Source organism: Vanellus vanellus, assembly GCF_965231255.1.
Source record: "Vanellus vanellus genome assembly, chromosome: 4".
Classification (NCBI taxonomy): domain Eukaryota; kingdom Metazoa; phylum Chordata; class Aves; order Charadriiformes; family Charadriidae; genus Vanellus; species Vanellus vanellus.
This window is the reverse complement of record NC_138909.1, coordinates 5,686,292-5,700,174: the sequence shown is the minus strand read 5'-3', so window position 1 is coordinate 5,700,174 and position 13,883 is coordinate 5,686,292. Positions and strand designations below refer to the sequence as shown.

At 39.6% G+C, this 13,883-nt stretch overlaps 1 protein-coding gene across 1 annotated transcript in view; it reads right to left on the bottom strand.

The window, feature by feature from the left end:
• Window positions 1-13,883, bottom strand: part of SYNPO2 (synaptopodin 2) — a gene marked incomplete at its 3' end in the record, with an annotated part of 91,152 nt that overhangs the window by 24,250 nt on the left and 53,019 nt on the right. The window contains exon 2 of the mRNA XM_082482008.1: window positions 3,468-3,619. Coding sequence (XP_082338134.1) covers window positions 3,468-3,619 — 152 coding nt within the window. The remainder of the gene's footprint in view (window positions 1-3,467; window positions 3,620-13,883) is intronic.

Below are 13,883 nucleotides of genomic sequence, written 5' to 3'. Positions count from 1 at the left end.
GACTGCTATTAATTCAAGCAGAAACCTTTTTTATACAGCAATAGTGCAGCATGTTATTAAGGCTTTCTGTTGACTAGAAAGTAGCAAAGCACTTTTTCAAATGAGGGAAGCGGTAGGTACCCTCAGTAAAGTATTAATATCAAGTATTACAGAGATTTCTGAAATCAAAGACAGGTCCCAGGTATTCTGAAACTTTGGAACCCCCTACAAAGAAAGGCTGGAAAAAAGCAACAGAAGAAATAAATCTGTCAGTTCACTGAAGAAACTTCAATATCACTTGTGTTTCTAGCCATGCAGCGTACTGTTTGTAGCAGTCTGGGTCTGCCTCAAATAGTACAAATCATGTAACATCCATTAAACCACATATGGAGCTACATAAAGGTCAGACAGATTTTAATTTAGGGAGCTCCTTCTGAGTGCTGCTGGATTCCATCGTCTTATGCTATTTGGATGATCAATTGTACTGCTCTTAAGAACAGATAAATTGCAGAAATCTGTAAACATTTCCTTGTAAGATATGAGACTAGGGGCTGGGACAGCTAAATGTTAGCCTTTATTGGTAGCTGAGTGATTGTGTGTATGTCTGAGAAAGATTTCCACCTTAAAAGGCCCTTGCTACTTATGGATATACTTCTACTCTATATAGACATAAATGTGTATCCACGTGTCAAGAGGCAGAGTACTGGGTCTGATCTCTTTTTTGTCATTTAAGATTCTGTTTTGTCAAAGTATTATTTTTGTTTCAGGTCTTTCTAGCTCACTGCAGGAGCAACACCCCTGGTGTAATTCCAGGAAGGAAGCAGAAGTCATGGAGTCAGCATGGCAGGTTTTGTCTCAGAGTCATGTTTTACTCCCTACATGGTGCATTTCATTTTGGTATGCACTGAGCACACTCACTACTTTCCCCTAGAGATTTTCTTTCTAGACTCAGCAGTAGCCCAAGAGTTGCTAACACTGATGTGAAAAGGGCAGGCTAATGTTTCTGTTTCTGTCCCTACTCTCAATGTTTCCCAGATACATCTGTTCAGCATTTGTCGGGAAGGTCAGTAAGATGTTCCCCCCACATGGCATCTGGAGAGTGCCTGCCCTGCAGGGTGTCTCTTTCCTCTGATCCTGTAAACCAAAGATTTTGTGGGTACTGCTGTTCAGTAACTGACTGTGGTTTACAGGGGATTGGGAAAACTTTTTGTAGACATCAAAGGCCAAGTAGCATTGTAAAAACTACTTTAAATGCCTAATTTTCCTCCCAGTAAGCTTATTAAGAGCAGAATTAGGCCAAAAATGATTGTCTATGAAAATCTTATCCTTTGTGCAAATAGTTCAGGAACAGTCCGAAGCTTCCCAAGGAGAAATATTCTTCCCTGCCAGCTTGGGTATAAAGATTACCACTGGAACACCACTTTAATAAGGCATTATCGTTTCCTCATGATTTCCAGCGTTTTCTTGAGATAGCCGCTAACAAGCGGCTACTCAGGAAAGGAAGGGTTTGCTTCTCCTTGTTCTTGGAGGATGCTAAGACACTTCCTGAAAAATCCTTCTGGTGATAGTGCTGAGAGGACTACTACCCAAAAGGGAGGTGGCAGGAGAAGAGAAGTGTTGCAGTTTATTCTCCAATACCGTGGAAGATACTGACAGTAGGAGCTGGGAGTTGGGGTAGATAAGCTGATGAGAAGAAATTCAGATTCCCATGGTGAATTCCTTTAGAATATTTTAGTCACTTTTAGAGTGTTGAGCAGCTGCAATTTTCTTAAGATTTCTAACAGACACTGCTTCATTCCATGAAACACTGAATTATGTAGTCTAAGCACTGTTTTGGTTCTGATTTTCAGGACACGTCTTGCCATTCACCATACAGTCAACCAGGGGCAACGGAGTGAATGGAAGATGTGCTGCCACTTTCAGCTAGAACATACTATGGCCTTCAGACCAACTGAAATACCAGTTATAGAGCAGCAACAGGCAGGAGTCAAAGCATAGGGAGCTATTTCTATGGCTGCAAAGAAGACAGCTGGTCAGCCACAAACATAAATTTTACAAGTGCAGTTCCACTAGTCATGTTATGAATTGAAAACATAAGAATGCAGATAGCACATGAGGACTATTCAAATGGTACACTGCTAAACCAGAAACAAGAGCTATGCACTATGGAGAAGGTAAGCTGTAATCCTCAGCTATCACTGTTCCCCTGATCTCATCACATTGATCCATTACTCAGACCAAGACAACAAGCGCAGACAGGCCATGCAAAAGGTCTGTTATAAATAGAATGAATACTCCTTGAGAGCATCTTGTTTTGGAGGCAGATTGTAACTTTGAACTACTAGACGCTTTAGGAAAGTTCCTTTGCACAGGTTGCAGAAACCACAGAGGAATTTCACATGCTGTCTAGACATTCTTGGTAACCAGAGACAAGTGCCTTTTTTGCACCAGAGTCCTTTCAGCCTTTCCAGTGACTGTTCTGTTAGCTGTTGTGATGAATGTGACCCCTTCTGTCCTCCTGCTCCTGCCTGTGGGAGAGCAGATGCAGGGAACTACAGTAACTCAGTGGGGGAGCCATAATTCCTTACGAGTGTGCTCAGGTCTTTTCTTCCTCTTCTTACCCACACTGAAGGCAATTCAGAGTTCATCTTGTTCAGAGTTCATTCACGAAGCCTGGCGAGAATGTGCTTGCTGTAGGTGGTTTTGAATTCAAGATTGTATGCATTACACTGATGACAATTACAGAACAGTCATTAGAATAGACTGATGTGCTGTGAGCAGTAATACTGGCTTGCTTGCAAATTTACATGAAGGTTCTCTACTCTGAGAAGCTCAAAGCATTTTTAAAGAAAACTGAAATTCACTATCACTATTTTATAAATGGAGAAGCTGAGACCCAGAGAGCTGTAAGTGACTTGCCCCACTTCATCTAGTGAAGTGTTAACAGCTACAGAAATAGAATTCATGATTTCCAGACCCTCTCCCCCTCCTGACTACTAACACATTTTACCACCCAAGAAGACTGTTTGCCATGTCATCATCAAGGCATATCTGTGTAACACGCTTTCTCCATCTATACAGCATTTGCTTTTTGTAAGCCTCACTTCCCTATCTATGGGGAATAACAACACTTCACGACTTCAAAGGGGTGGAAAGAATAATTGAACTTAAGACTCTGCAGTATGCAGATATGGTAGTGGACACCTTGTAAGTATAAAGAATACTTAATGAGAAATAAAATCATTATATTTGGAGACTGTACTCTTAATTCTGTGCCTGACCTGTACTGTTCAAATTATATACATTAAGTCCTTCAGATCAAATACTTTGTCTTTCCTCCCTTTTCCATACAGACAAGCAGTCACAGACATAAGAGGACTGTCAGAAGCTCACAGTATATGTCTGCAAAATGAGTGCATTCAAACCTAGCATTTTCCATATGGTTCACTGAACAGAATCGCACCAAAGCATTCTGAGCATTTCTGTACCTCTTTATAAGCATCTGCAGGGCGTCAGTCAGGCTTTCCATCAGAACAATAACTTCAGCATAAGTTAAGTCTCCACAAGGCTTGCCGTTGATAGACACCACCTCATCTCCCTCACACAGTCCAGCCTTAGCTGCTTTGCTCTTGCTGCGAACCTACAATGAGTCAAAAACAAATTCCAAATTACACAGCGTTCATTTGAAAACAGCAGGAACCATGTCCTCAACTTCTTTTGTCTGTATGAAAGAAAAAGGATCAGTATTATTGATGAGAAATTTCTAGTAACACAAATTAATAACGTGTCCCAGTTGAGGTTAATACTGTTCTGGCCAGTATTAAAAAATACAGAAACTTCTGCTTTACCAACCCTGATGTCAAACAGGCTGGAATTTGTTTTAAAAAAAGGGAGACACAGAAGTTTGGGACAAAAATCAATTGATCAGAGTTTAGTAGAGATGCGAAAAATCTTACTAGTTTCTCCCAAAATGAAAGAATACTAGAGCTGAAATCTGTGCCAAGATTTTAAAAGAACTTCAGGCTCCTCTGGGCAGAATGCCAATACCTACATGCTGTTAGAGCTGTAGGTATACACACTTCAGGTATACCGGACACTTTTCTTTAGATGCCCGACTGTAGGTTTAGTTGCCAAACTATAAACATCTGAATCACTGGAGATCCTAAATCCATGTTTAGCATCTAAGTGCTCCTATTTATTAAAGACATGCCTGTTACAGTTTAACCTGCCCCGTTAAGTATTCATTCAAGAATCTTCTGCAGCTTGGTTTTTGGTGTTTCACTTCTTTTTCCACCGGCAGCATGTTATAACTTATCAGAGTCTTTGTATAACAAAACCTAGACAGCTTTAACACAACTCAAGGTATGCCATACAGTTGACTGCTATTTTTAAAGTACACGTTTGGCAAACAGTGTGTTATATTAACCAGGATGCTTGCAGGAGTCTATTTTAGAATGACACATACACATAAAAGGGCTGTCCTTGGGTTCTTTGCTCTCAGTCTTCTACCTGCTGATGTGAGTACTTTGGCCTTATACAATATTCAGTTGGTGGGACGATATGTTATCCTTATTAAATCTCATAGCATTTTCTTGAAAATTTTAAAAGAAGTAGTATAGTTCTACCATGGTCACAGCAGCAGACACAGTCCCCACTGACTCTAGGAAAATTAATTCTGATATACACCAGATTCGAGGGTGCAACTATCCCACAGACCCATGGAATTATCCCCAATATACTATTAGGCCACTGGTCTGGTACCTAAGAAGCATTTCTGGAGGCAATTTTGAAAAGTTTCTTGGAGTCAGGATGATATGTGGAATAGAGTGAGACTGCACGTTTTTCTGTGGCGGGGCCATATATCTTTGTTGTTTCAATGTATATGTGCCCATATGTTGTATTATGGCTTTTAGAGCAGTGAAGAAACAGAAGCTTGGTGCATACAGAAGCCAGTTCCTACCTTGCAGAGTTAACATTTACAAATATGGAGTGGTATGCTGCTCTGTTTATCTCGCCTTAGGCAAGAGCATAAACATCCTTGTACTTTGGGAAGAAATGACAGTTTAAACAGTGTTTAGAATGTTTTACTTCATATATGCACTGGGCTTTGGGTTGACGTTTTGTGGTTGTAATTTTAAATAGGAGGGTATGCTATTAAAATTTTACAAGACAACTTAGGCCTGAATGTAAATATTTAATGTGGATGCTAGGAAGAAATTAGAGTGTCTCTTACAAAAAAACACATAAACGGCAATTATAGCAACATGTAAACTTTGAAATAGCATAATTTGATACCTAGATTGTGAGAAGAAAACTTGTTTCTGTTTCTTTATTAAGTGTCTGAGAATTTGGGGTCAGTTCTGTCATAGAATACCATTACAGCTGTCTCGGGAGAGAAACTGTTACCCGTTCCATAACTTCAGTGATTTCTGTCAAAAAGCAAAATTACAAATGTACCATGTTAATAGGGCTGAATGAATTGATAGACAGCTCAAACAGTTTCACGATTTTTTAGACAGACTCCTTGGTACCATTCAAAGAAAATAGACAAGGATATTGAATTTCCTTTAAAGTTCTTGAAAGGGCCTCTCAGTCCATTTTGCTGCCTTGTTAATTGTTGAAAGATCACAATTGTGAGAGATTTGGACCTTCATAAATAAACTCAGCCCATTCTTTGACTGGTCACGCAGGAAAGAAATTACTGTAAGTTGCTATACCTCACTCTGGTAGCATTTCAGTTCATATAGCGCATTACTAAATGTAATTTAGTAATTTCTTGTCACTGTTATATATCCAGGTTTATCCACATAAATCAAATATTTTACGTGATTTTGCCATTGCAGGGTCACGCTGCACATGCTATACATATTAATGGTTCTTCTGACTGTATGTGTGGTTCTCCTGACTGTATGTCAGCCTTTTTTCAGCCTCCCCCAGAGGCACCTGTGCCTCCCAAATTTGAACAATGTCTGTATAAAATCACCTCAGTATTATCCTATTTTTGTGTGTTTCTGTTGGGGTAATGAAAGGGAGTAGAGAGCACTGACAAAAAATGAACAAGGGCAGATTGTGTAGTAAATTATAACAGGTTGCTGCTAGGGTACAAACAGACCATCATAACTTGTGTTATTTTAGCCTCAGGGTATCACCAGGTTACTCAGCAATATGTGGACTGCCTTGCCAGGCAAGCTGCAACTGTTTCTGGTTCTGTTTATTTGTCCTTGCTGGAAACCCACAAAAAAGAACAAGTAATTTACTCCTGTAAACCAAAACTTTTCAGAGTTCTGGGGAAAAAAACCCCAAACAACAACAAAAAAAAAAACCAAGAAGATCTGTGGAAAGCAGGATCTTCCTGCTAAAATATGTGTTTAGTGGACAGTTTTCTCTCAAAGGAAGTTTTGGCAGAAAAACTTTGATGACCCCCCTGGGAAACAAAAGCTGCCTTTGTTAGCAGAAATACAACTTGGTCACACTGGGTACAGTAAGAAACCTTTATCCAGTTCTTGGGAACTTAAAGCAAGATATATTTGGTTGTAAAGCAGAAGAGATTCTTCCAAAACTAGTGATTGCTCTTGCTGTATAGTGTAGCCCACACTTGCTCAGTTTCTTGTTTCTTCTATCTGCTTTGGGCTGGTGTTTTCTTTAGGAAGGAAAGGTGCTTTTTGCTGTCAAATTTGTGAATGGGATCTTACTACTAGAAAAAAATATTTTTAAAGATTTCCCTAGTTTTTCAATGCTTGCAATACTGGTATAACACAGCAAAACTGGGACTGTACTGTTAGCGCCAAATCTGTCAAAACGCCAGCTGCTCCTGTGGCATGTTGAAACGTTTTAGCCCACTTTCTTCTGGTGCTGCCTGTATTGCTTTTCTGCTCCCCCTCAGTCAGGACTCTTCATTTTTATTGTTCAAGTTATATATCATGCACTCATTAGAATGCTTCAGTTTTCTTCCAATCATAACATTTCCAGTGAAATAGCAATAGAAATATTTACTCTGAATTCCAAAAGTTTAAGGAAATCATCATACAAGGTGTATTGGCATTGCAGCGGTACTGACCTTAGTCAATGTTGTGCATGCTCTGCAGTTTTAGATTTCTGAATTTTTAACAGTATTAAAGTGTTGTGTATAAATAGTTGTACATGAAGAATTCTGTTATCCTGAGCCATTTGTTATAATAGTCTCTAATTTCAGGTGTTTAGATCGCTGTTGCTAGAGGGTATGAAGAACAATTTTAGATTACTTGAACAATTTACCTGAACTACGTAATTTCTTTTTGTTCCCAGATTACTCCTGGATCCAGAATTTCCCACTATCAGGAGTGCCCCTTGCTGCTTAAAATGTCAAGTACTGAGCAATTCCTCATCTCCACAGAGACGTTAATCTTAGAGGAACCTTCCTTTGTGAAGAACTTAGCCTGGATGCTGGCTGTTTTCTGAGCACTGCGGAGGAGCGCGGAACACCTGTGAGCAATGCAGCACCAGCACAAGCAGCAGCAGCAATGCTCCCTGGGACAGAAGGCCACAGGGGCTGGTGGAGGGCTCCTCACCTGGCACCTACTCACAAGCAGCTGCTGCAACAAGGGACTGGGGGCTGTGCAGAAGCTCTCTGAAGGTGGTTCTGTGAAGACTTGGGCTGGAAACCATGAGCGAGTAAGGTCTGGGTGCTGTGATGCACAAGTTGAGAGCTCACACGCCGAAGGCACAGGTATGTCAGGGGGAAAAGCGTGGGATAGTAACTCACTGTGGGTTGGTGGTAGCTGTGGGATGCTGCTGGGGCTGGGGTAGTCATCAGTGCCAGCAGCACATGGCAATTTCAGTCAGTTTTTTAACCAGTGAAAGATGAATAAATTGAGGGATACACAGTGGATGTGCTCACACTAGTGTGGGGCAAAGGAGGGGTTTTGTAGAGAAAGCTAATGCTGAGTGCCCAGCCTTCATGCTGCGTATGCTGTAGTGGTTTTACTTTCGACTTACTCTGGTCTCATTCTGTCACATGCAGACTCCTTGCCAGGTAGCAGGTATTAGATCTGCTCCTTTGATTTGATCCGAAAGCAGTTTAGTTTGTACAACCCAAAACTGTTCCATGCTATGAAACAACACATGGTAAATCAGGATAATAGGGAAACGTGCTTCTAAAAATGTAATCCCGATTAAGCTAAAAAGCTGAAGTAGATGCACCTGTTACTTTTTGTGGCTGCAAGTGGATGCACAGACAGCAACTGGGGCTCAGTTTACCAGCTGATGATCTTGGTTCTGTGTCTGAGCCCTATAATAAGCAGATCAGAGAGTTGAGGTATGTTGAACCTGATAATAAGGTCAATAAGCTGGAGTTTAAAGCGAGGCAAATGGACTTAAGGACACTCTGCAGTCCTGGTCCTCCAATTGCACAACTAAGAAATTGCTAGGATATTTCCTAGTCTTGCTTCTACCAGTGACTTTTGGGAAGGATGATGCATATCTTCATCTTATTCTGGTGTGCTGCTAGGAGTACATGCCTGTATCCGAAATGGAGTACATACCTGTGTCGGGGACATGCGTCTAAGTGGTGTGCTTCAGATGCAGCCTGACTGAGAAATCAGGCTCCATGATTGCTCAGCCTGACTGAACAACCAGTCCGAGAAAATGAGCAATCTGAGTATAAGGAGAATCCATTTAGCCTAAACCTTTATCTATTAAAGTGAAACTTCTGTTGCTTTAAAATATACATATTTTTGCACAGCAATAATCTCAATTTAAAGCAAGCTTTTGAAACCATGAGTTATTCTCAGAACTATTTACTGATCCTTTTTCAGTTTGACAGCAACTTTTAGACAGCAGAACAGAAAATACTGCCACTGCACAAAGTGGAAATACACTGCCCTGCTATTTAAGATCCCTTACTCATACAGACAGAGTAGTTTCTTTCATTGTGGGGTCACCTCTGGAAGGTCCTATTCAGTTGAATATCCTACCTGGTTTCTGAACCCTCTTCTGAACTGTTGTATGGCCCTCATGGCCTGAAGCCGGTCTCAGTGAACCTTGTTTACACATCTTAGCCCTCAGTGTTAGTCAGGAGTCTTTGATGGCTGGCCTTGTGTTTTGTTATGATGAAACATGTTGCCCAAAATAACACGGCTTACCAGGCAAATGGGACTTCTGCATATCAGTTGTCTGTCTTCATTATTGTTTACTGCATTAGTTATGTCAGCTGCAAACTTTACCAGCAGTGACTTTATGTTTTCTTTTAGGCTGATGATTAAACATCAATAACAAAGGGTGAAGGGTGCTTAACAAGGATATGTCCTTTGACCACTGTTATGTCCCTGTAGAATAATGATTTCCTATTTAAGGTTACTTTCTCCAACCCAATAACTAGCCAGCTTTTAAAGCAGTATTTTTTACTACAATAGCAAACTGTGCCCTTAAATGTCTTGCAGTGACCTATTTTCTCTTTAGAAAAGAAATAATCAGTCTAGGCCTTCCCATTATACAGAAATTGGGTAATAAATTTTTATTCAAGAAGCAGGTTCTATCTGCCTGCCACTTTGCATGACTTTCTGCATGTAACATTAAGATTTTATTATCTCCCTTCAGGGATTGCCTGGCAGGTAACTGAGTAACCATTAGCAATTTTTTAGTATGAGGAGGTTTCGAAAGGCAGGTTTCTAAAGGTGTTTTTTTTCTCTCCCCAGGTTATAGCATGTGGTCCTTACACTAGTTTGAGGCAGGAATATGCAACTAGATGGTAAGCACAGTTAAAACCTCTCACTTGTTGTCAGTACATTGTTTTACACAAGTATCAGTTTTGTCTATTTGTCTTGAGAACTGTTTCTGGATACAGAAGTGTCTTGTGAATGAAATTAGTGTTATAAGGGGGCTTTTAAACTTCCAGAAATACTGATTCTTTTACTATTGTAAAAAATACAGGTCTGAGCATAGAACAGGATGTCTGGTTTCATAGATACAACTATTCAATTATATTGTCAGAGAGATGAAAAGGGGAAAGAAGCAGAGATAATAGGTATCAGTATGCAGGAAAGGGGGAGTGGGGCTAGGAGTGTGGACAAACTGCCTCTTCTTTCTTGTTTCATACTAGTATTAAAGCAGCAAGTATTTGATGCACTTCCCTAATATTTTCCCTAAAAGAAACAACTTACAATTCTGACATTTGATACCCTGAATACAGATTTGATGTTTCTGAATCTAAAACATTTTGGATACAGTCAGGTATCTTAACTTTAACAGAAGGTAAAATTAAGTTAAAAATCCAGGTTAAATGGACTACATACCAGAAATAATAAGGCAGTCAACTGACTTGAGTATGACCTAGTCTTGGCCATAACAGAGGTGGTGGTATCAAAGTGATTCAAAAGTCAGGGGCAGTGATGAAGTGATCCAAAATCTAAGCAATTAAACAAAGTTGTATTCTGCTTGCTGACCAAGTGGTAAATAGTACTACATGTGAAAGTACACAAAGTGCATGCGGAACCCAGCTTTGCCACTTCACTAAGTACAACGTAGTATTGCCACAATTAAAGACCTGCCTGCTAGTTGCTGCAATAAATTTAGCTGGCTAACATGTTTCTCTTAAATATGTTTAAGGCCAGCATAAATAGGATAATGTAGTCAATACTTAGTTTAATTTTGTCAGGCATTAGCTCATACTTTCCAGAAGTTACTTTTCACATTAATTGATTAGGTAGGTCTTAGTCATGAAGTTCAGGGTCAGGCATCAAAGGTCAGTTTCCTGTAGACAGTATTTAAAAAAAACAAATGAAAAAAGGCATTTCATCTATTATAAACCCTACAGCAAAGGTAGTTGATAGTAAATGTATTTAAATGTATTTAAAAGTTACCTGTCACTCTAATAACATTAACAATATACAATGCTTTATTATGAGCAGGAAGCAGAAGCACCGAGTTGCACAGTTGTTAGTGTATTAGTGGGTTTAGTTGTATGAGATTAGGGAATTCAAAATGAAGTTACAAATGAAATTAATTCGGGCACAATTTAAAAATTGGGGCTCTAGGGCGCTTTTTTCTTACAATGTTTATGCTTGCAGGATTCCTTTAGACAAAAAAGTAACCTTCCGTTAGTAAGCTTTTTGGGTTTTAGATATAAATGTCTGTACAGTAAGTTAAGCCTACCTCATAATGTGTTTGGGTTTTTTTAGGGATGTCTGTAGGTCCTTTAAATAGCTCAGAGATTTCAGGCTAGTAAACACTGATCTTGCTAAGGCAGAATCCTGGGTCTCAGCTCACAACTTAGTGCAAATCAGCATTTGTTAGTGCTCCTCAGTCCAGAGCACCAGCCCTTCTACCAACAATGTTCTGAACCGTCCCATGTAGGTGGTGGGACATGTGTGAGGTACTCCATGGTCACATAATCAATAGAGGTGACTCAGTGATAATCTCACATCCCTTCTTTTTGTTTACAATGTTCTTTCTTCCTCATCCCCAAGCTTTGCCATCACAAGTTATAGTATAGGCTGTATAAATGCAAATCTTAAGAAAAAGGTGACCTGTTTCTTCTTCGCATGGAGTTCATATAGATATTAGTACCCATCCAAAAATTGAGATATGAGGTCTCTGTTCTCTGGCTATGTAGCCATCTATTAAAAAATATAGTCAGTGACACAAGCCTTTTTGTGACCTTTCCAATCCATAAGGATCCAGTCTTTGCCCTCCATCTCTAAACTTGCCACTATTTAAAATTATATTTATAGTTTTAAATGTCTATGTTTTGTCAGCTTTATCTGAAAACAAACTGTCAGTTTCCAGCTACAAATCAACACCTCTGGAAACAAAGATGTGGCCTGTCAATCAGCCTGTAGATCCTGCTTCATACAAGGAATCAAGGCCTTTGCTGGAATAACTCTATTTAAGATGCTTTGATCTGCATCATGGTTTGGAAGCTAAGTCATGACTGCAACTTGTAGGCTGTACACTTAAAATAGGGAGGGAATCTGAAGGAAAAAGGGGAAAAAAAAAAAAAAACCAACCCAAAACCGACTAAAACCATAATAAAGTTAGACCACTTGTTTTACTGGTTGATGAATCTAGGCATGAAGTTAGCATGTACTTATGTGTTATTAATGTCTATATTAATGTCTATATGAACATGCCATTCAGGTCTTGAGCTCACTCTGGGTTTTCAAGCACATGGAATTAGTACCCATACAACAGTTTATTATGCATTAAATCTGTCTATACAACAGATAGCTTTCTGTTACATGGTTAACGTGCAGCTCCTATTCTAACTCCACAATAACAATGCAGTCTTCAGCAAGAAAGCAAAAGTCTTCACAGCTATTACCTTGCCAGCTCTTCCTCATACTTTGAACAATGTTTCGAACACTTCAGCTAAATTTGTCTAAAATTCATCTCTTTAATACTGTGTTTGTGAAGGTCATTGGTGACACACGGATATTGGAGATCGTGACATGCTTCAGACAGACAGCTGGGAAAAATCTAAGGTCAGAGAGTGTTTCGTTTTTCTTGTCCATGTGTCAGGGGAGCAAAACAGGGCAAGCTGCAGCTGGTTATCAGACCTTGTGCCCATACATGAGGAAAACTGAATGACCTTTGTGTTTTTAGTTTCCTCTTTGAATATGTATATAAAGAGAAAGTAGTTGTCAGTAGATAGAAAGGTAGACAAGAACAGACAGGGAAGATCTTCAGAAAGGGAATTTGAGTGGCTCGCATAACTGAGTAATAGTAGCATAGTTTAGGAGTTCCTTGAGAGGTTTTCAAAATGATATAATTAGGAAATGTTCCTGCCTAAAACTCCAGTCTGGACTTTGTGTCCACATAAGTTGGAAATTGGAAATACCAGTTCTGGTCTAAACTGAAGACCTGGCATTTTTGGCAGGCCAGAGCTCAAGCTTAGGGATTAAATTTTAAGCAAGCTGGGATATAGACTACTGAGATAATGCACTGTCATAGACTGGAGTTTGAGTGCAATGGCTTACCTTTGTAGAAATATTCTGTACACAGACTCTCAAAATCCATGATGGCTGTATACATTTTGCTCTTATGAAGGGCCTCTTTAGAGCTGGTATACCAAAGTCTAGTCTGTTTTCATTAGCCATGCCTATATTTGAGTATGACTCTGCTTCATGATGTGGCTCAAGCTATTTGCATCTGTACTGCCTGGAGGTGAGTTTGCACCAAGCTGCTACAAGTTCCCATTCTCTGGATACTGAATGTCTCCACCAGACAAGGTAGTTTCCTTCAGACTCAGTCACAGTAAAAGCCATGATATAAAACCTTTAGACAGGGCAAATTCATCAGGAGTGTGAGATCCAATCCATCCCTAGCTCCTCTGAATGTATGGGCATGCAATAAGGAGTCTTGCCCCTAGGGCATGTTACATGCCAAAGTGACTTTAGCTAGTGTATAGTGCTAGGAGTGCTGTGACTTTAGCTAGTATAAATATAGATAATGTAAGTATAGTAAAATATTGTTTTCTATATTTTACCTTTAAAGTCACTGTGTCCCATTCTTTGGGGAGCATTTGTTGAATTTGCACAGTAGGACTAGTGAGACTATGCAAATGTCCATTAATTAATTGGGGTAAACAAAGATGCTTCTAAGCTATCTGCTGAATGCTTTTCCTGAGAGGAAGCTTTGAATATTGAAGTATCTTTGGCTTGTAAAGCAAGTGCAGAAATATTTGCTGTCACCAAATTCTTCCCAGTAGCAGGATAATGATATTGGGAATTTGGCAGTTCAGCACACACTTTTCTGCTTCTGGTCTTCAGGGAAGGCTCCTAGACACATCCACTGTTGTAGACATAGCTTTCATGTCTGCCTGTAAAGCTAATTATATTTCCAAGTGGGTTTTAAAATGAGAAAATACATTAAATAGATCAAAGGAGAAAGGGTTAATATGTCCAGACATATTTTTGTTACTTAATATTCTT